This window comes from Ornithorhynchus anatinus, chromosome 20, assembly GCF_004115215.2.
Source record: "Ornithorhynchus anatinus isolate Pmale09 chromosome 20, mOrnAna1.pri.v4, whole genome shotgun sequence".
Taxonomy (NCBI): domain Eukaryota; kingdom Metazoa; phylum Chordata; class Mammalia; order Monotremata; family Ornithorhynchidae; genus Ornithorhynchus; species Ornithorhynchus anatinus.
This window is the reverse complement of record NC_041747.1, coordinates 21,285,624-21,309,122: the sequence shown is the minus strand read 5'-3', so window position 1 is coordinate 21,309,122 and position 23,499 is coordinate 21,285,624. Positions and strand designations below refer to the sequence as shown.

General features: G+C 44.0%; 1 protein-coding gene across 1 annotated transcript in view; it reads right to left on the bottom strand.

Annotated features, from left to right (window-relative positions):
- Positions 1–4,318: 4,318 nt before the first annotated feature.
- Positions 4,319–23,499, bottom strand: part of TMEM123 (transmembrane protein 123) — a 36,114-nt gene continuing 16,933 nt past the window's right edge. The window contains exons 2-4 of the mRNA XM_029048033.2: positions 10,276–10,608; positions 7,888–8,041; positions 4,319–7,028 (exon numbers count right to left, since the gene is read on the bottom strand). Coding sequence (XP_028903866.1) covers positions 7,004–7,028; positions 7,888–8,041; positions 10,276–10,608 — 512 coding nt within the window. The 3' untranslated portion in view covers positions 4,319–7,003. The remainder of the gene's footprint in view (positions 7,029–7,887; positions 8,042–10,275; positions 10,609–23,499) is intronic.

Here is a 23,499-nt window from a genome sequence, read left to right as displayed (position 1 = left end):
AATGCTTGGGTGAGAAAGTTAGAAGTGAGATGGTACACCCATTTCCTGCCCAGCAGGAGCTTACTAAGTGGGTCAAGTGGCTACTTTTGAGAGCGAGGATGGAATTATCCATCAGAGCAGTGAGTTTTGCTATTCGGGGAGTCTCAGAAGTGAGCTTCATGGCTTCCTTCCTCACTCTCTCTTAAACTCACCCAAACTCACCCACATCCTACACTTCCCCCCTAGTCCATCTTGTTTGAACGTTTATTGCCCAAGAGCAGTGCTTTGCACACAATAAGTGCTCAATAAATATGATTGAATGAAATGCCGCCATCCCGATAATCTGGGGACCGGGGCCGGACGGGGGAGAGCAGGCTACGGGAAAATAGGGAGAAGGTCTAGGTCTCTCACTCATCACTTTTTCCTCATCGTCGTCCTCCCTCCCAGCTCTGGCTTTTTGGTCCCAGGCAGCGGAGATGGACCCGCTGTGGAAGGAGCCTCCAAAGGGGTGGCAGGGTTGCAGCTGCAGGAAAATTTTTTAAAAAAGGAACCACGGGAGTCGTGGGGAAGGTACAGAAGTTAGAAGGAGGTCTGGAAAGCTATAAAAGCAGCCCAGACCAGAGGGAGGGAGAGATTGGGTGGATAAGAAAAGAGGAGGTGGGAAGAGGGGGGTCTCCTTGGAGAATTTCCCAAAGTGGAGTCCCATTCTTCAAAGCACTTCTAGAGGAAGTGTCTCACCTCCCATTCCAGTTGATGTGGAATTCTCTGATAGTAATACTGGTGGTGGTTAAGCATTTACTATGTGCCAAGCACTGGGGTAGATACAATACAATTAGACCTGACGATCCCTACCAATCAATGGTATTTACTAAGCACTTATTGTGTGCAGAGCACTGTACTAAGCACTTGGAAAAATACAGTACAACAGAGGTGTAGAACTTAGTCTACAAGGGGAGACAAACATTAAAATAGATTAGGGATAGGGGAAATACTACAGCATAAGAATATTTGCATAATACACATAGTATAAGACACTGGACACGTGGGTTAAGGGAGGGAGAACAGATTTTTATCCCCATTTTATAAATGTAGTACCTGAGGCGCCAAAGTTAAGTGACTTGCACAAGGTCACACAACAGCCAAGTGGTAGAGCTGGGATAAGAACCCAGGTCCTCTGACTTGCAAGGCCTGTGCTCTTTCCACTGGGCCGAACTGTTTCCAACCATTCATTCTAATGTTTCCTTTGGTGAAAGTTCCTTATTTCCCAATGGCAATGGAAGTTTCTTGACAAATTCCACATCTCTTCTGAGGGCCCTGGCTTGTTACCGAGTGTAATCATCTTCTTGTCCTTAGAACCCAACATCCAACTGGGCTACTGAACACTACCACGCCATCAGCCTTGAAGAGCAAAAGCAGAACCAGTCTCAGCTCTGAAATTTTTCTCATTCCAGGGGGATCCCATCCAAGATTTCTTGACATTTTCCTCCCCGCTTCACTAGTGTTTCTTCACACGCATCCCACTGCCCATGGCTGCTGTGTCCCCTTTCTACGCTGCATGTCTAACCATGGCCTCAGTTTGGCGTACAACTTTGGTGTGAAGCCACGATGTCCCTGCTCACTGAAGCAATCTGGTAAAGAAATTTGCAAACTCCAAGATTCCTGAGGATGAGGGTGAGTTAAGAATTTCAAATCCTTTAAAATCTTTTCAAATGTGTCATATCTCCCTTTGGCAAAGGAAATCAGAAGTCAATAGTTATAAACTTGGACTCCTGTGCTTAATAGGAAGTTAATATTTACATTTCTTGGTTTACCTTTGCAAGCTAAAATCTGGTGTCACAGAGAGTTCAGTACTGAGTAGGATCAGTCCTTCTGGTGTCATACTTGTCAGTGTTACTGAAGAATTGCCAAGGGACAGAATGAAACTTTTTCAAAGTTTTGCTCTCTTATTTGTGGTTAACATTATTACTATCATTACAGTCATTTTTAATGAAAACTGCATTTGTGAAACCAGATTTTACCCAAATTTGGAGTTGGGTTTTCAGAAGGGCTTTGAAAGTGGGCTGGGGGGAGGTCTGGCAAATTTGAAAGGGGGAGTTCCAAGCAGGAGGAAGGGCTCAGAGGTAAGCGAGGTAAGAACGAGGCACAAGACCCTTAGTTTGGGAGGAAGGGAGAGTGTGAGCTGAGGTAGAGTGGGGAAGAAAGCTAATAACAGAGACATGGCTGATCGAGTGCCTGAAAGCCTTTGGTTAGAGGAATTTCTGCTTGATGTAGGGAGGAATGGGTAACCACCACAGGTTGTTGAGGATTGGGAGATATGTACTGAACAGTGGGAGTGAAGTATAGACTGAAGAGAGAAAGAGAGATGGCTGATACAATAGCCTAGCTGAGATATGAGGAGTATCTGGAGAAGCAGTGTGGATTAGTAGATAAAGCATGGGGCTGGAAGTCTCTCTGACTTCTGGTTCGGCCACTGTCTGCTGTGTGACCCGGGGCAACTCATTTTACTTCTCTGTCCCTCAGTTTCCTCATCTGTAAAATTGAAATAATACTGTGAGCCCAATGTGGGACATAATAATAATTACAGTATTTGTCAAGTGCTTACTATGTGCCAAGCACTATCGTTAAGTGCTGGGGTAGATACAAGGCAATCAGGTCGTCCCATTTAGGGCTCACAGTCTTAATCCCCACTTTCCAGATGAGGTAACTGGCAGAGCTGGGATTAGAACCCACATCCTCTGACTCCCAAGCTTGTGCTCTTGCCACTGGGCCACTATGTCCAACCTGATTACCCCAGCATTTAATACAGTGCCTGGCTCATAGTAAGCATTAAACAAATACCATAAAAGAGTTAGCATTTGGATGGTGAGTGCTTAGAACAGTGGTTTGTATACAGTAAGCACTCAGTAAATACACTGACTGAGGATGGAGCATATCCAGGAAATGTGGGAGCCGACGGGATGGGGTTAGAGCCCCTGCTGGGGAGCATTTAGCTGTCAAGTAGAAAGCTCAAACCCTCTTTTTTTCTGGAAGCCATTCTGCGCCTTGCAAAATCTACCCCTACCTCAGTACAACTGGGCCAACTCGGTCATAATTCTACCATCCGCTGCTCCTCCACACCTAAAGTGCTGGCCCCACTGTGCTTGTTCAAGTGGTGTTTCAGGGATGCTGCTGCTGCGTTGGTTGGAAAAGGTAGGGTTCCAAACATCATCAATCAATGGTATTTATGGGGTGCTTACTACCTGCAGAGCACTGGGCTGAGTACTGGAGAGAAACATTTTCATAGTACTTGTAGTCATAATTATGGTACTTGGTAAGCATTCGCTATGTGCCAAGCATTGTACTAAGCAGTGAGGTAGATACAATCCAGTTAGATCAGGCCCCGTGTTTCAGAAACCCTCGGTGAAGGGTACCTGCTGAAAGCTCGGAGCAAGATTTTTCGGAAGGGTCGTAATGCCAACTATTTTGATCACCGTGAGCACGATGAGTCTGTTATGGAAAACTATTAGCTGTGGGCTTGGTGTTGGCGAAAGCTGTACCATCGATTGTCTTGTGATACAGCTCTGAAAAGCAAAAGACAGCTTTTTGGCTTTCAAATTAGCCCACACAAAAATCAAGATGATGTTAGTAAAGAGGAATGGGAGGGTTTGAATGAACACTAGTTCAGGGCTCTGTCAGAAAAAGCTTACTTCTATAAAAAGTGTGGGGGAGGGGGGTTGGCCTACCCATCTTTAACAGTCCCATATTATTTCATTAATACCTGTAGACTGATCACCCCAGTAGATCTGGACTGGACTTTCAGAAGACTGGAACTTTCAATGCAGGTAAGAGCCTTCCTTATAAATCTACTCACTTTGGTAATGTACACTACCAGAAAGTTCTAGAAAAAAATGTGGGTCTTTTCAATGGTGAAAAACAGTGCTCAAATCTCTCTTTACCAGGAAAATATTAAAGTTATACACTAGAAGACTAACTCATTGACCATATCTGCAGAGTCTATTGAAATGGAGGATTGGGAAGTTATCAGGTTGATAGAAATTGTTGACAATCCACAGGGACGATTCCAGCCCTCAGTTGACTTTTTTGGCCTGAATGGTCGGTCAATACTTCATTTTACTTGGGCTATTTAGGCTTAGTTTGGAAGTGTTCTGAAAAGGCCAGGTGGCAGTGAGATCATTCTCCCAATCTCCGCACTAGGAAAAAGGAGAAATTCTGGATAAAGTACACCCCTTTGTCGGCTGGCACCTTAATGACTTGAGGTTTGTTTTTGAGGAAGAGGTGGGGGTGGTTTTGGTTGACTGCCCTAGTGTTTAATCAAGTAAAGAAGAACGCGTTGAAACTGTTTTTCTGGTCGCTGAGTGCAAATTTTTATTTTATTATCTGAAAATAGGTCAGTGTATCTCAGTTGCACAGTACAAGAAAATACCAAAATCAATGCTTAGATAATAAAATAGGTTTTTGCTTTGAAAGTGTTGCTGAAAAAGCAAAATTAAATTGTGTATAGACTATATATGCTTGAATTCTATTTTTACAAAGTATTTCGTATAAAAGAGGAGGAAAAGGCCCATATTCTATCAAAACAAAGTTACACATTTCAAAGCGAATAGTGGTGCTGACTACTGAACCCAGAGCTTTTCATCTTCAAAGTGCTATACAAATATTAAACAAAGGAATCCTGGTTGGCTCCATTATTCAAAAGTTCTTTGACTAGAAATATTAGCTGCAGAGGGGCAGGGAGCCTTAATTAATCCTATAAAATACCCGTGAAGAAGATATGAGCCACCTCATTTTCAACAGGAACACACCAAAACCATGGCTGAATGCTTTGCTCAAAGCCATAAAAGAAGCCAGTAGAAAATTTACCCTGCGCTTCAGCTTCTAGTAACCTTCAAACCTGTACTTCTGTGGCACCACAAAGAGGATTGCTTCAGCATTGCTAGGGGGTGGCTGTTCTCTAGAATTGCAAGGCATTGTGATTAACTGTCCGCTTGAACTCTCTGTTCTGCAAACCAGATGATTACGATGTTTGGCTTGATAGACCCTCTCCCCCAAGACTGAACAGAAACAAATATTCTTTTGCTAGTCCTATCGAGGCTTACTGTAGATGCCCGCCCATCAAAATCCCACCTTCCTCGTTGATCATCAAAATATTTGAGGTCCAAATGTTGTTTGGGGGCCTGAATTAGCTGGACAGTGTGTTTGTGTGCTTGGATTCAGCCTGAGATGTGTTTTCATTTTCTGCTGGTTTGAGAGCCACCGAGACTCAGATTCAGTTTCGGCAAGACTGTTGAGATTGATTGGATTTTTCTGGAGTTTTTCCTGCTGAAGCAGAAGGGGATGGAGATGAAATCTCAATCTCCTCTTGGAATGGTAACCCATGCCCTCTCTACCCTACCAGCTGCTTTCTCCCTGCTTTCAGGCTTCTCAGGGCTCTGGTCCAGTGCCCACTGGGGATTCCAGCCCTGGAAGCCCACGGATGCACTGTGCCAGCTCCACCCCAAGCCAAGGCGGCACCATCGTTCCTTACCATCTCCCACTCTGCCGGCACGTGGCTGGGGGCCCTGATATTTTCAGTCAGCGCAGGGATCAATCCCTGAGATGTCTCTCCTGGGATCCATGACTAGTCTCCCCGCCGAGGAGCTTGCCGTTCTTTACCCAAAACATAGAACTTGTCTCTGGAAAGTCACAGGGGCCTCGATCAGAGCTGCAGTTAATGAAGTTATTCAGAGGGAGGATGTAAAGTGTCCTTTTTCCATCCCCCTGGAACATGTGGATCTTTTGGTTATTCTTTGGCTAACCTATCTCATCCGGGCCTATATCCATAGGCTAAAATCAAAGTTTAAATCTGAACTTCTAGCAGTGGCAGGGACCATGTGAATTTTCTTGGCGGTAGACTATTCACCACTCCATAATCTCTCTGCCCTTCAACTAGTCCGACTTACTGACCAGCTACAGTTCCCTCCAACTGTAATATTGCTTATTGGGTTGAATGAAGCCAAGCTAAAGGAAAAAAAAAAAAAAGAAACTGCATTTTTCCTACCATTAAAGGCTTGAATCAAAACCTCTAAGAGTCCACTCAGATGCACTTCTCTGTGTGGAGAACGTCATTTTAGTCTCTGGCTTAGTACAAAGAGAGGGTTGAAAATGGGTTTAAACCAGCTGCTACCTAGCTTCCCAAAGAGGCGGTCAGGACGCTAGATGTTCGTTTTAAAGACAGGAGGGAAGGTGGTTACAGTCTGAGAACAGCACTCGCAGCCCAGTTTCCATGAGACGCAAGGAGCTGATGCCTAGAATGTCTCTTAAGTAGCTAGAGGCTGAGGGGCCGGCCGGCTGAAGCGGGAAGGCGCCGCTTCCGGAGTGGAGCGGCTGGACTGTGAGGTCGGTGGGAGAACAGCTGTGGGCTTGGCTTTTGGACAGCTGTGAGGGCAGGGGGGCCTGAGGGCTGCCCATTATTGCTTCTGACTGGCCTATGCCGAATGTCCATCACTGTCTCCGAACCGGTGATAGACAAAATGAAGCCTTGTGGCACCCACGGCGGCCCCTGCCCCGTTCCATTCCGATGCCTGGGGGCTGTGGTGACCTCCCGGCCCATAGTCACCCCGAGGCTGGGAACGGGGGAGGGAAAGAGCTACGATGGGCTACCTCTCAATAGTTCAACCCCTTTCCCTTGGCCCCGTTCTTGGATACTGCCTGGACCAAGGATGCCCTAACTGGCCAAACAGCTCCTTTATCCCTAGTCAAGACAAATTTGACTTTAAGTGGGTATGCTTGAAAAAAATACATCTGTGACCTCCCTATTCTGAAGTGCCTTTTTTTAAAAAAACAAAAACAACAAAAAAAAACTTTATCTGTAAATGAAGAAATAATTTTTACCCATCACTTGTAGAGAGAATATGCTGTACTTTGCAAGTTCTGTCCATTTATATTGCTTTCAGGAAGGAAGCAGTTTTCAAAAGAGAGAATAGCACAAAGCAAGGAGGGGTGGCACGTGCTGCTTTCCTTCTGCCATCCCCTGGAAGAATGTTCTTTAAATGATGGCATCGTGTTCATCGCTGAAAGACACAAGAGATTCATTTTAGGCTTTCTAGTACGCTGGGGTCAAAGAGAGAAGCATGCTCTGCAAGTTTTCTTTAGGAAGGTTTTCTGCAGTAACATCTGCAACAACTAAGAAGCGGTGTGGGCTAGTGGAAGGAGCAGGGCCTGGGAGTCAGAGGACTGGGGTTCTAATTGTTGCTCTGCCACTTGTCTGCTGGGTGACCCTGGGCAAGTCACTTCACTTCTCTGTAGTCCAGTTACATGGGAATTAGGACTGAGTCCCACATAGGACCGTATCCAACCCGTTTAGGTTCTATTTATCTCAGTGCTTAGTACAGGGCCTGCCACGTAAGAAGCACTTGACAAATACCATTAAAAAAACAACCCAAAAAACCCTAACTTTCATTTCTCTGCCCCAAGTTCCCAATAACTGAAATTGTGAAGGAAATCCTTGTTAACATCTGGAATGTTAGGTTTCTGGGCTATTTTAAATCAACATCCTAAAACTAGAGAAGTTTACTGCCCAGTTTATTGGGACAAATAGTCCCTTTCAGGTTGAGAACGTAAGCCTAGATGATCACGGGGATGGCTTCAGGGTTTGATAGTCATCGATGGTATCTGAGCCCTTGCCACGCCCAGAGCACTATATACCAGGCGGTTGGGAGAGTCCCGATATAACAGAGTTGGTAGACACGTTATCTGACCGCCATGAGCTTACAGTCTAGAGGCTGAGCTCGTTGCGGGCAGGGAATGTTTCTACCAACTCTGTTATGTCGGAACTCTCCCAAGCCCTTGGCGTAGTGCTCTGCACACAGTTGATACTGATCGGTTGATACTATAACAGGAACAAAAGTACCCCTGCCCCCCCAAACTTACATAGTTCTGTAGCGAATTCCTCTTCTGGAATGGTAGGTTTTACATCCAATGTACAGAACAGATAAGAGTCCAAGGGTTAATACGATGCCACCCATAAAACTTCCAATATCGAATTTGGATCCTCTGCTTAATCTGTCATCAATATTTGTTGCCACTGTAAGAAAAAGACATAAACCAAGATTAACTAAGGGATTTCCTTAGGGAGGCCGCACAGTGACTGGCTAGAAGAACAACAACCGGGCAAGCAGTTGTTTTTTTTTCCCTCAGCCCCACAACAACTTATGTCCACAGCCGTTTTTTTGTTTTTATGTTAATGCCTGCCTCCCCTCTAAACTGTAAGCTCGTTGTGGTCAGGGAACGCGTATACCAAGTCTGTTGTGCTTTCCCAACTGCTTACTATGGTGCCCTGCAAACACAATAAATACCAATGATCGACTGATTAATCAACTGATTAATCCACTTCTTTCTAGCTCTGTGGCTACCTAGTTCTCTCCTGACCTTTTCCACTGCCCCAACACCCTCCTATCCCCAAACGTTTTGTTCCTCTAGACCCTTTCGGAACCAGGATGAGGTCTTGACATTTCTTCTACAAAAGAAGACAGAGCAAAGGTCAGGGCCTTGGATATCCTACAATCAATCATTTAGGGGGAGCACTTACCATGTGCAGAACACTGTGCTAAGCACTTCGGAGAGTATAATATAATAGGACTTGGTAGACCTGTTCAGGAACTAGATAGTTAGATACTTTATATGCACCTGACCAGGGCACAGAGATAATTTTTCAGTAGCAAAAAAAACTGGATTCTAAATCCACAGAGGGCAAACCTCTTAAGCACCAACTGAACACTGGGCAGTCTTTGTGTCATGAAGTCAACAACAAAAAAACTCACAACGGTTTCAGGTACTTCTGAGTCCACAGGTTCTGGCATTAGCACAACCACCTGACTGTTTTTTCCACTAACCCTTCACGCTGCTGCCATCTTGGATGTCAGCAGGGCAGTTTGCCAGGGTGAAGCCAAGAACACAGAACCACCAGGACCTGCCAAACAAGTTTATCCAGTGGCTTGTCAATGCGAAACAATCTCACAGCAAAAATACTAGTGCGCATAAGCTCCCCTAAATATCTGCCCTTGAACCCGGACAAGAAGTCTGAAATAGCAAATCCAGCTGTTAGCTGACGAACTGTCAATTAGTTTCGGGGAGGGGGACGGGCGCGGAGGGAACAATCAGGAAGTAGGGCTGCCTGGAGCAATCGGGGACTTGGATTTTATACCCAATATATTCATGATTTTGAGACTACTTTAGTGTAGTTCTTCTTACAGGTTTACAGTAAGAGACATGCTTTCTGAACAGCGTTCAAACTGAAAACCTGGATGCAATCCGAAGCCCCGCTTCTAATTCCTCATTCTGAATTACTTTTCAAAAGTTTTCTTTCTTGGTGAAGTTTGGGAATCATGAATTCTATTACGAGTATAGTACTGTCATTGACTCCAACTTAAAATGCCTAGATATTTACAAAGGTGGTAAAAAAAGCCCAAACCCAAGCCCACTCTTCTTGCCATGACTTTTACTAAATTTTACTTCAGATGATCACAAAACACCCCAAGGACAACAAATCTCCAATAATTCTAAGACCCATCCTTATGTTTGATAGGAGTGTGGCCCTAGTGCATAGAGCAGGAGCTTGGGACTGGAAAAACCTGGATTCTAATACCAACTCATTTATTCATTCAGTCGTATTATGAGCACTTACTGTATGCAGACCACTATACTAAGCGCTTGGGAAAGTACAACACAGGAATAAAGAGTGACAATCCCTGCCCACAATGAGCCTTACAGTCTAGACTCCACCACTCACTCGCTCTGTGACCCTGGGCAAGTCATTCATGTCTCAGTGCCTCACTGTCCTCACCTGTAAAATGGGAATTCAATACCCGCTCTCCCCCACGTTAAACTATGGTTCTCATGTGGGATAGGGCCTGTATTTAACCTGATTATCTTGTAACTACTCCATTGCTTAGTACAGCTCGGCCCATATTAAGTGCTTAAATATCACCATTTGCCATTGGTATTGTTATTATTATTATTAATAATGCTGGCTATCTCCAGGATATGAGGAATTTTGTACATGTGGAAACACCAGATCCTAGCTTTGGTGTTACTTGTACATTCAGATCCTCCAGAATTATGAATAAGCAGACTCCCATGCTTTCGGCAGCTTGCTACTAGAAATTTCCTCAAAATGTAAAGGAGAACCTGTTGAAGTGGTCTTTCCCTGTTCTCAAGTTCCTCAACAAGGTTCACGTCACCAATCTCCTATATGTGCTGAACTGCAACATTCAAAAGCTCTCTTCAGTCTCAGGACTGAGAGCTGTTGATAGCACATACCGCTCGGGGACGCAGAAGCCGCCACATCTGTGTTGTTGAGCGCTGTAGCTGCAGAGGTTTTGGGGATGTGAGATGTGTTCTGAGCGATGCTTGTCGTCGTCCTCGACACCGTTGGAGATTTCGAGGTACTGGGAGGCTGAGCTGTTGTGGCATTCGGTTTCGAGGTATTGGATGCTGCAGGTTTTAAAGTACTAACCGAGGTGCTGGAGGCGGGAGGAACTGGAGACGTCTCAGGTCTGGTAAAATTGGATGTGGTGTTGGAGTCGATAGTTGTCGAGTTGGCCAGAAGGTTTGATGTAGCATTGGTATGATTGCTGGCGGGTGAATCTGGATCTTTATGTTGAGAAGAATAAAAATGATGTTAATACCGGAAAACCTTTGAAAAAAAAATCACATCAGGAGTGTGGCCTAGTAGAAAGAGAATGGGCCTGGGAGTCAGAGGTCATGGGTTCTAATCCCAGTTCCACTTTGGCTGAGTCACTTCAATTCTCTGTGCCTCAGTTACCTCATCTGGAAAATGGGGACTGAGATCGTGAGCCCTACCTGGGACAAGGACTGTGTCTAATCTGATTTGCTTGTATCCACCCCAGTGCTTAGTACAGTGCCTGGTACACAGTAACCACTCGACAAATATTATTATTATTACTATTGTTACTACTACTTTAAAAATCAGTGGGAGACTATCTGAAAGACAAAGAGGAGCTGTTCAAGGTCCTCTGAAGGGAAGCTTGCTTACCATGGGCTCAAATGTAAGCTTCTTGAGGGCAGGGATTATCAATCCTATTTACTGAGCACTTCCTGTGTGCAGAGCACTATACTAAGCACTTGGGAGAGTCCAATATAACAGAGTTGGCAGACATGCTCCCTGCCCACATGGGCTTCTGTCCTCCATAGTCCTCGAGCCCCATGTGGGGCAGGGATTATAGCCAGACTCATTACCCTGTATCTAGCCCAGCATTCAGAACAGTGTTTGACATACAGTAAGTGCTTAACAAACAACCACATAAAAAGGGAGGTGGGGAGGAGGGCTAGAAGAAGTCTCAGTAAAAATATCCAAAAATTTTAGACTTTGCTTTGTGGCCCAGCTGATTAAACCATGAAATCACTGAGAGGACTCTCCCCTAACAAAACACATTCAAACAAAAAAGGAAAAGCAGGAGTTGGATAAAAATGTATCTGTCCTAATGTGTGTGTCTGTCTCTCTTTCTTACAGATCTACCTCCCATCATCAATAGAAAAGTAGGGAAAAGGTTCCAGTTAGAGAGAAGTGCACAAAAGAATAGAATAAGTGCTATTCTATTCTTTTGTGACTGTTTTTGACAGAGGCAGAACTTGGCATGGGGATGAAAATGTCATTTATCCCAAAAGTTTCTGTAAAGAACAGCTTAGGCATGCAGGTTTATACAACCTCTCCTAATGCTATTCAAACTATATAATCTATTTTTCTTTGTGAAGAAAAGTTAAAAACTATTTCCTTAACATTAGTCATGGCACTGAACGGCAGAGTACTTACGCTGAAAGAATCTGCAGGCAATATTTATATTTCTGACAGTAGTGCCTGAGATAAGTCTCCAACTGATATTATTTCCAGCCAACTTCCTAAACAAAACAGTTCACTAAATAACCTTTGTGCCATATTTCACCTCACTGAAAATGCAGGGAAGAGGGATGGTTTGCTTCTGACAAATGAAATGGCAGGATGTGTGAGTGTGTGTATATCAAAAAGTTCTTTTTATAGGTCTCAGCCACTTCCTGATAATCAACATGGTAGGAACTGAAATAATAATAGTATCTAACCACTTGGGGATTTTAGAATGGTTTTAATTGAAAACTACCTTTTGACCTCAGCTGAATTCAAAATCCCCAAATGGGCTTCCTCTAACTGGGGCTGTGGGGGCGGTAAGATCTTTGGTGATCGTCTGAATGGTCGAACTCTAGATATGGTGCTGACAATTTCTCTTAACCGAAATATCTCTGAGCACCAGAAAGGAAAAATATAATGGCCACGTACCTGATCTAGGCACTGTGAGAGCTAAGTCAACTCTAGTTGAGTTACGTTTGGATCTGGGACCCAAGGACATTTGACATCCACCACACAGTCCTCACCGACATATCTTTAAATTATATATTATAAATTACTTATCTATTCATATTAATGCCTGTCTCCCCTTCTAGATTGCAAGCTCTTTAGGAAACGTTTCTGCAAATACTGTTGTGTTGTACTCTCCCAAGAGGTTAGTACAGTGCTCTGCACAGAGTAAACGCTCAATAAATATCACTGCTCGATGGTTGAGAGACTGACGAGCACTCTGTTAAAGACTGGGAGAACATTTGAAGCAACTTTCTTCTTTTTGGTCATATCACTCTGGCTTATTCATTTTCCTCTTTGTGGAGAAAAAAAATCCACTTTCTGAATAAGGAAGACACAAGAAAAGCAAACATTTCTAGGCTGATACTCAAGATCTTTCACATCACACTTATCTTTCAACTATTCTATTGACATAACTGAAGGTTTTTATTCCAGTTTGTAAGTGAAAGTAGAGAATTTTCTGTTATCACAATGGTTACTAAATGTTTTTTTTCTTTTTCCCTGAAATCTCAATCTCCCGCTCCCCCCCCCCCACCCGAAAGACCCAGAGATGACACTGGAACGGGCCTGAAAGTCAGCGGGAGAAGAGGGGAAACAAGTGGAGGACAGCCAGTAAGTCAAGAAGCCTCATTCACATGAACCCTCTTTCTCTACGGAACAGCTGTTCGGCCTGACTGCAGCTCAAGTTCCCCGCTCTCAAAACAAGAAGCAGCGTGGCCTAGCGGAAAGAGCCTGGGCATCACAGGACTTATGTTCTCATCCCAACTCTACCACATATGTGATCTCGGGCAAGTCACTTAATAATAATTATTATTATTATGGTATCTGTTCAGCGCTTACTATGTGCCAAGCACTGTTCTAAGCCCTGGGTAGATACAAGGTAATGAGATTGTCCCATGTGGGGCTCACAGTCTTCATCTCCATTTTCCAGATGAGGTAACTGAGGCACAGAGAAGTGAAGTGGCTTTTCCAAGGTCACATGGCAGACAAGTGGCAGAGCAGGGATTAGAACACACATCCTCTGACTCCCAAGCCCGTGCCCTTTCCACTAAGCCACGCTGCTTTTCTTGCACTTCCCTTCTCTGGGCCTCATTTTCCTCATCTGTAAAATGGGGATTAAATCCTATTCCCTCTTACTTAAACTGGGAGACCAATGTGGGACAGGGATGGTGTCCAATCTGATTAATTGGTACCTACCCCAATGCCTGGCACATAGTAGGTGCTTAACAAATTACCATTAAAAAAAAAAGGCTCCATATACATCCCAAAACTGCACTCTCAAAATCAGCGTTCCTGTTACCATTTACACTAAACAGAATTGCTGGGAATTGACCTCACCCAAACCAGCTCTGGCATCTATCTCATTAGAAAATTCTACTTGTCAATGACTGCTTGAAAATCATATAAAAACTATTTCTATAAGTCATTTCTGTTTTGAACTGTGGATTTAAGATGACCAGAAAAACCTTAAGGAGGTATTATTATTATACCTTATACAAGTAAACAATAATATATTATCATACAAGTAAGCTCCTTGAGGGCAGGGATTGTGTTTATCAACTGAACTGTACTCTCCCCAGTGTTCAGTACAGTGCTCTGCAACCAGAAAACATTCAATAAATACCACTGATTGACTGATTGATGGAGCCTTTGCAGCTCCAGAGACAGGGAGGGGCAAAGAGATTTGGAAAAGGGGAAAGAAAGAAGTGCGGGACAAAGAGGATAGGGGTGGGTGACTATAGGGAAGGAGAAAAGGGAGGAGAGAGAGACAGTGAGTGGAGAGGGAAGAAGGGAAAGGAGAGGGACAGGCAGCAGGAGAAAAAGGAAGAGGGACAAAGAGGCAGCATTCACTGGCTTCCTCTGCCACCTAGAGAGCCACGGGTTAGGAAGGGCCACAAAGGGCCGGGAAAGGCCAGCTCCTCTGGGCCAAGCAGGGCCTCTATTCCCCTTCAATGGGTGCGACGCAACCCAAGGCTGAAGAGGCAGTATGCTTCCCTCAGAATTTAGCTTTAATTCATGGCAACTGAACACTTGGGGAGAATAGTTCCCGGGAAATAATAAACTCCAAACATCCGGATTAAGATGTCGGAAACAAAGGAACTAGTCCTGGGCTAGAAAACGGATCCATCGTCTTTGCATTCATTTTTAAATCTGAAAAACACTCGCTGGCAGGCGTGAGTGCAGGGATCAGGTCAACCAACTGTTCTCTAACTTTCCCAAGCGCTCAGCAAGGTGCTCTGCACAAAGTAGATCACTTAATACATACCGTTGGTTGATTTCTCCCTCTATTTAAATTCCTACTGGAGTTTCCACTGCTGGGCGCTACTGTTATGTATTTCCCCCATCCATCTAGTGTCCTTTAAAACACCTTATTTAAACATTTTGAAATGTTCCTGTTGAGGAGGGCCCAGGGCAACTTTGGAGAACTTGGCACAGCAATAACATCATGTTCATTCCTGAAACAATGAACAAGTGAGGAGCTCAAGAATTTTGGACATATTTTCTCTACTGAATCAATTCGAGGGTGATGTGGAAACAGTTGTTTCTGCCGCATCAGCAGCCTAGGAGGATTAAAACAAAGAGCACAACGGGCCTTTTCACCATTCAGAATTCTTCTGTTCACCTCCAGGAGCCAAAAGGTGCCTTCTGATACACTACTCTGAGCAACGGGGATGAAACTAGAGTGGAATACAATAGGTTAAATGCACAGCAGTAGGTATTCAAGAGCAACAAGACTTCAAACAGCTAAGTGATTTTGTAAACAGATAAGAGAGGCAAAAAAGCCTTCTCCTTGCAGCTGGACAAATGCAGCTCAAAGTAAAATAGGCTTTTTGTGGGCAAGGAATGTGTCTGTTTATTGTTACATTGTACTCTTCCAAGCACTTAATACAGTGCGCTGCGCAGAGTAAGCGCTCACTAAATAAATACTGAAACGATTTAAGGCCTGTGGTGGGTGAAATAGAGACTGATTTCTTCTAATTTGCTTTCTTTTGCCTTTAGAACTGCTTCACCAAACCAGGAGAGTCTGGCAACTCAGTAAAAAATGGAAGAAATGGGTAGCTTTGGAAAATTCACTTATCTGCTCTTTAAGACATCGAATGAAATCTTTTCTGTAGGTCAGATTTAAACGAAACAAGACAACCACACATTTCCACCAAAACTGAAGGTGAAAATAGAGCTCGTAATTGGAAAAGTAGACTGAACGGCAGACTGACACTCTGGAGATGGGAATCCATAAGAAAATACTAGTTCTCAAAGAGATGTAAGCACTTAACAAATACCACAATTCTTATCTCACCAATGGCCCATCCAGCTCAGGATTCTTTCTCTGACAAGGACCAAAATAGGAAACCTGGGGAATGCCTGCTGGGGCGAGGCCATCTTGGTGAAGATTTCTGACCCAAGAACTGCCTGGAAGGTTCTCCTCTAGCCTGTGAGCTCGTTGTGGGCAGGGACTGTCTGTCACTCTTCACTGATATACTGTACTTTCCCAGTGCAGAGTACAGTGCTCTGCACACAGTGAGTGCTTAATAAATACAACTGAATGAGTGCATGAATGGTAGAGTATCTTGCAGGGTGACAGGTTCGTCGAGTATCATGAAAATAAGGGGGATGAGTGGTGTGGTTCGACACTGGCACTATGCTGTGGGCACCTGGGCCATAAATGGGCTTCGTCTGGCCAACGACTGGGTCCGTTTTGCCCTCCCATTTGCAGACACGTGACTGGTGGGAACAAGTGACTGGGAGACCCTGCGCAAGCCACAAGCACTTTCTTCAGTTCCATGACACACGTTCTCAGACCCCAAATCTTTGCGAGCAGACAGGACTCCCTCGGCCCACTGACTCGCCCAGCCACATCGCCTCAGAGGGCTCGCTGACTTTTAACTCCCCTGCTGAACCCCAGTAATGATTAAAGGCACTGGTATTTTTCTCAACTTTCTCCTTAGAAAGGCTGTTCTCTAGTGGGCAGGAAACGTGACTACCAACTCCGTTATATTGTACTTTCCCAAACAGTACAGCGCTCTGCACAAACTAAGGGCTCAATAAATATGATTGATTTGATTGATCATTTACCGCCTTATGGCAGTGGACCCATGAATACTGATAAGAGATTTGTCATTTATCCAGTTGATGTAATAAAGATCTGTGATGCAATAAAGACTATATTCAGCAAATTAATGAGAAAATTGCCAAATTTCCAAACTAAGGCATGTCCAGATCATCATCATCATCAGTGGTATTAACTGATGGTTTATTGTGTGCAGAGCACGATTCAGTCTTAATTTCCCATCAAACAATTCCATTTTCTACTGTCTGCTTATTCTGCCGCTCCTGGTATCGGCAAAATCAGCTGGGTCCTGCCCAGTTCCCGGAAAATGGGAGAAAGGGGTTGTGAAACAGCAACTCTCTTCTTGCAGAAAATTCACCGTAATCAGCCAGGCCAAAATTAGGTTGCACCCTACCTCTCCGCTTTTGACTCTGTACATCTAATCAGTTACAGTTTTATAGAGGTCTGTCATTCCAAAAAGTTTTCCAATAGGAGCAGTTGTACGTTTCAAGATTCCTGGCTACATTAATTAGGACCTTCCCCGCCCCCTCCAAAAAATACCAGTACTGCTTTTTTTCCTCCTATTATTTCTTGCCATCCAAAGTATTCCTCTATGGATGAGTCTTATAGCCCAAGGTTCTGCTACTACGAAGCCACAGGACAGAAATAAAACCTAAATGTTAGGGTTGATTTCAGGAACTTCAGAGTACCCCACAGTTCGAGCAGCAAAGCGGTCTTTCTCGATAGCATAAATAACTCAGCTGACTAACTCCTGTCTGAAACTAATTCGGGCCTTTATGGCTTCAGCCTGAAAGAGGACCCAAAATAAAGCAAGCCAGAGAAACCCAGATTTAGAATGCGGGGATTTAACCCCAGGAAAAGCAGCGTGGCCTAGTGGATAGAGTGAGTGACTGGGAGTCTGAAGGACCTGGGGTCTAGTCCTGGCCCTGCCATTTGTCTGCTGTGTGACCTTTGGCAAGTCACTTCACTTCTCATCTGTAAAATGGGGATTAAGACTATAAACCCCATGTGGGACATGGATGTGTCCAACCTGATTACCTTGTATCCACCCCAGCACTTAGAACGGTGCCTGGCACATAGTAAGCACTTAACAAATACCATAAAAAAGGACAGATGTAAGCAGAATTCAATGCTTCACCACCGTTGGACAAACGGAAAGCATCTATTTATTTTAATGGAAGTTTACGATTTGGTCTAAACGTTGTTTCCCAAACAGAACTTTTAAAAACAAAACTTTTGGAGAGGAAAAAAGATCCCATTGTATCTCTAGCCATCTCTAGTGTAGATTGAGCAAATGAAAAGGAAAAATACACTGTAGAAATTATTAGGAAAAGAAAATTGAAAGATATCTGAGAAATTTAAGTCATTCATTCCTTACTTCACAGAGGGGAACTAGCTTATATATCACTCTTGTCAATAGATTTTAAATCCTTTTGGGAGTTTTGCTTTGCCCATTTTGTTTTAAATCTAGTTCTAATATAATTGCACTTAAAGAAGTCTTCCAAATCAGATTTATCCTATAAAATATATATTAAAAATTCTTCCCTTTGAATGCTTGTCTAACCACCCAATTTAGTCACCTCCTGGCTTTGGTGACACTAACCAAAGGAGGTTGAACTGCGATTAGTTAAAAGAAGACTGTTGCAGAGTGAAAGCTTCCAATTGCTTCTCAAGCAGAGTAAAATCAATCCATGGTAATTTATTGAGTGCTCTCTGTGCACACAGCACCGTGCTAAGCGCTTAGAAGAACAGAACATGACAGAGCTAGTAGACACTCCCTGCCCCCGGAGAGATTACAATCCAGTAAAATATCACTTGCCTTAGGGCATGAGAGGTGAGGGGCAAGTGACACTAAACAAGAGCATATGCTAAAATCTGGAGGTAAGGAGGGGGTCGGGGATAAAATCCACACAGAGCCAAACAAACGTTCCTTCAAAACAAAATGAAATTAAACAGGGAAATAGATTAGATAAATATTATAAACACAGACAGGGGAAATATTGGCTCGGTGCAAGAACAACAGAAGAAGAGCTGGAGGGCCAAGCTGACCACGATAACGTGACAGTGTAGAGTGGATGATAGGTGAGAGTCAGGAAGCAATCCTTCTGGTAGCCTCTGCATTAATCAGATTCTGGAGTATTATCAATCAACTGAGTTCTTAATGAATGCTATATGGGTGAATGCTATCTGGGTGCACAGCACTGTATTAGACACTTGGGAGAGTACGCTACAACAGAACTAGTGGATCTGTTCCCTGCCCGTTCAAGCTTAGAGTCATATCCTATTTAGGTCACCATTTACAAAAGAATATGAAACTAAGAGAAAGAATTCAGGGAAAAAATGATTAAATGACCACGAAAAAATGATTAAAAAGATGGAAAACGGTAATCTGACTCCCAGGAGTCACTCGATAAACCCCTCCATTCATTGATTGAAAACGGACCCTATGAAGAAAGACTAGAGGAGTAGTGAATCTTGTCTTCAAGTATGAGAATGGTTGATGAGCTGCCCACCTTAGAGAAGCAGCGTGGCTCAGTGGAAAGAGCGTGGGCTTTGGAGTCAGAAGTCATGAGTTTGAATCCCAGCTCTGCCACTTGTCAGCTGTGTGACTGTGGGCAAGTCACTTAACTTCTCTGTGCCTCAGTTCCCTCATCTGTAAAATGGGGATTAAGACTGTGAGCCCCACGTGGGACAACCTGATTCCCCTGTGTCTACCCCAACGCTTAGAACAGTGCTCAGCACATAGTAAGCGCTTAACAAATACCAACATTATTATTATTATTAGTATCACCTTACAGAGAACAGAAGAGGAAACGGGGGGTGTATGGGAAAGCAGAAGAGACTTGGATGGGTTAGAGGGAAGAACTTTTGTCTGCCGGGATACTGAGCACACAACAGGCTAAGAAGGGAAGTTTTGGAAGTGTCCTTGTTGGGAGAGTTTTAAGAATGGAGAACTGTCCGTTCGGAGAATCTTGGCCCTCCAGCTCCCTGGAGACAAAGAACCGGGACAACATCATCTCAGCCGCACCCTTGCCTTCTCGCCTCCAAGTGTCAACTCAGCTCCACCCCACCCCCCGAACCCAGAGGACTACCATGGAGCCCATCTCTTGGTCGGGTGGTCTCCACCAGCTGGGCCCAGACCCGACTTCAAAAAGCCTGGCTTAACGCCACCTGCCCCTCTTGGCCTGTCCACCGGACCCCAGTCCAGCCCACACAGGGTGAGAGCACGTCAACAGTGTGACCGCCCTCCTGTGCTAACCAGACCTGAAATCAGGGCGCTCAGATTTTAAACACGAAAAATAAAACAACGTGTGTAATGTGTTTTGTTTTTTAATTGCATAATGGGAGATTTAAGCACTAAATAAATCTGAAAGATTCCACTGGGTACTTTCAGATTAGAAAATAAAATAGCTCAGCAGTCTTAGGAGTTTATATTTGTCGGTTTTTTTTTTAAATAGAGCCCAACTCACTGTTCCATTCCTGTGGGTTTACAGTGAAGCCATGGACATAAAACAGACGTGTAAATTGTAGCTACCGATTTGCCTATGAGCAGGCATTTTTTTTTTTTTTTACAAAATAAAACCTCCTTAGTGAGCAAAAACATTTTCTATTTAAACATTGGTACCAAAGGCCTGTTTGGGTAGGATTTTATGAAAAATAAATGACGCTACATGTCCAAATCAGTCTGTTAATGGTACCTATTGAGCTGTGTGCAGAGCACTGTACTAGGTATTAGGGAGAGAAATGTTCCCTCCACTGAAATAATTCTGATTCACAGTGGAAACTTCACATATTGAGTGGTGGACTTTATTCTACTCAGAACTCAACACTCCAAAAGAGCAAACTTTGTAGAAACTTAAAATACTTTCTGATTGTCGATGACAGCTATCAATTCAAGATGAAAAGCATTAATAATTACAGTATTGGTTAGGGGCTTACTCTGTGTCAATCCCTGTACTAAGCACTGGGGTAGATACAAGATCATCAGGTTAAACACAGTCTCTGTCCCATATGGGGCTCACAATCTAAGGCGGAAGGAGAAGAGGTGTCTAGTCCCCATTTTACAGATGAGGAAACAGGTACAGAGAAATGACCTGGACAAGGTTATACAGCAGGCAAGAGGCTGAGCTGGAATTAGAATTCTGACTCCCAGGCCCAAAATGGGGATTCCATACCCATTCTTCATTCTAGTTAGACTGTGAGCCCATGTTATCCAACCTATTTATCTTGTACTTACCCCAGGGCTTCGTGCTGGGCTTGGCATGTAGCAAGCATTTTACTACTACCACGATTATTACGCAGGGCCTCAATGAGACTGCATCGAGGTCATCAAGTGTGCCATTTTACCAAACTCTGGCCGGCCCTAGCATATTTTCCTGATCAGATCCCCGACCCCCGACTTGCTCTGGAAGCTTGGGGTTCCCCTCCCACATCCATGTGAACACGACCGCAGCTCCCAAGTTGCAGAATTTGGTGGCAGGAGCAAAGGCGGAGAGGTTGGAGGGGAGGGGGGAGCTGGGTGATGACTTGAAACTACGAGGCCTAAAGGCAGCCGGTGTCTTCTCTGTACTGGGCAGGGAACCAGCCTGCTGAAAACCAGACAAGTGACTGCTTCATCGAACCCCTGGGGAGTAGAGGCTACAGTCTTCTAGACTGGAAGCTCACTATGGGCAGGGAATGTGTCTTCTATTATTCTCTCCCAAGAGCTTAATACAATGTTCTGCTCAAGGTAAGTGTTCAATAAATACGACTGAGCCCTTGAGTCAGAGGATCCGACTCCACCACTCACCGGTTGTGTGGCCTCAGACAAGTGACTTAACTTGTCTGTGCCTTAGTTCCCTCATCTGCATAACGGGGAGTCAATCAATCATATTTATTAAGCACTTACTATGTGTAGAGCACTGTACTAAGCACTTGGGAAAGTACAATATAAGAGAGTTAGTAATCACGTTCCCTGTCCACAAGACGCTTACGGCCTAGAGGGGGATACAAACATTAATAAAAATAAATTATGTATATGCACATAAGTGCTGTGGGGCTGAGAGAGGGGTGAATAAGGACACAAATCTAAGTGCAAGGGTGCCGAGGAAATGACAGCTTAGTTGGAGAAAGCCTCTTGGCTGTTGTGGGCGGGGAATGGGTCTGTTTATTGTCCTTCTGTACTCTCCCCAACGCTCAGTAGAGTGCTCGGCACACAGTAAGCACCCGATAAATACGACTGAACGAGTTGTGATTTTAATAAGGCTTTGAAGGTGGGGAGAGCGATCGTCTGTCATACATGAAGAGGAAGGGCGTTCCCGGCTAGAGGCAAGATGTGGGCGAGAGGTTGGTGGCGAGATAAATGAAACTGATGTACGGTGAGTGGGTTGGCATTAGAAAAGTGAAATGTGCAGTCTGGGTTGTAGTAGGAAACCAGGGCGGTAAGGTATTTCGATTCCTGTACTCCCTCCTACTTAGACTGTGAGCCCCATGTGGGTCCTGATGATCTTGCTTTTACCCTAGTGCTTGACACATAGTAAGCGCTTAATAAATACCACAGTTATTATCCTCACCCTCAAGAATAATAAAAGTTGATCCCGCTATGGTGTGACCGTTCTGGCTTGGGTTCCGTTCCAAGGGGATAAATGCAGGGCTATACTTAATGAGGAAGAATAAACCACAAATGCACAAGAGGAAAGAACTGTAAATTACCCGTGGCAGTGACTAAACCTGGTTATGACAATATATCCAGTTTTTGGCTAAAATTTGAGAGAAAGGTGGAGAACTTCAGGGGGAAAGAGGGAAAGGGAGGAAAGAGGCAAGAACCTCAAAGATAATAAAACGATTCGATTTCGGATTTTTGAGAGAAACAACGTGGCCTAGAGGAGAAAGCACAGGCCTGGGAGTCAGAGGCTCCACTTCTTGTCTGCTGCGTGAACTCCGGCACAGTCACCTAAATTCTCTATGCCTCAGTTACTTCATCTGTAAAACGGGGACTGAAACTGAGTCCCATGTGAGATGTCCAACTTGATTAGCCTGTATCTAGTCCACCGCTTAGTATGGTGCTCTGCACACAGTAAGCGCTCAATAAATAAGACTGAATGAATGAATGAAATACCAGAAAAAAAGAAAGGATAAAGGAACCGGCACTATTTAGGTGGGAGTAGGGAAAATGAGGGAAGATCATAATGGGCTACGATCTAAATGTGAGAAACAGTTCCCCTAAAACAAGAGGAAATGAGATTATGCACACAGGAAGATTTAGGGTTAGATTTGAAGTGAGAATTTCCTGATGATGAGGGCTCTGAAGGAAAAAAAATTATCAAAAAAGATGGAAGCTTCTCGTTTTGATGTTTTTAAGGGTAAAGAACCATTTTACAGGGCTTACCAAAGACCCTTACTCTTTCACCATGTGACCTCTCAAGATCTTGCCCTGCTTGATTACATACCCAGGTTGATGACAAACCATCAAGTGGTTTTGAGACAGTTTATTTCGTTTACTTCTTAACTAGAGGGCAAAATAGTGGCTTTTCCCACTACTGGTGGATAACTATTCAGATCTTAGGGCTGCCAATGTCCAAAAATAATCTGTACCCAGAAAATATTTTAAAAGTGATTGTATTACTAGCTTATAAAATGTGTAACAGTGTAGTTTTCCTCTAAAAAGGATTACCGTTTCCCTTCCCTATCGAAAAACCCCTCAACAGCCACTATTTATAGAAGCTTTATAGAGAAAGCATTGTGTTTAATGGGGACAACTTACTGAACAATTACAGGCATGTTTTATTTAAAGGGGATTTAACGCTGTTGTACTCAAACAAAACACATATTTGCGAGCCACTATGACTCATCAGAATGAGCCGGAGGAAGGGAATTCTGCGTATTTGATGAGTGGAATCCAGAGGGAGGGAATAGTTTGCACTGATAAGCAAATGCTTTCACTAGCCTCAGTTTCCTCATCTGTAAAAGGGGAATAAAATGTCTGTTCTTCCTCCCTCTCAGACCATGAGTCCCCTAGGAGATGGGGTCTGTTTACTTTGTATCTGCCCAGTGCTTAGCATAAAGTGAGCACTTAGCTAATACGACA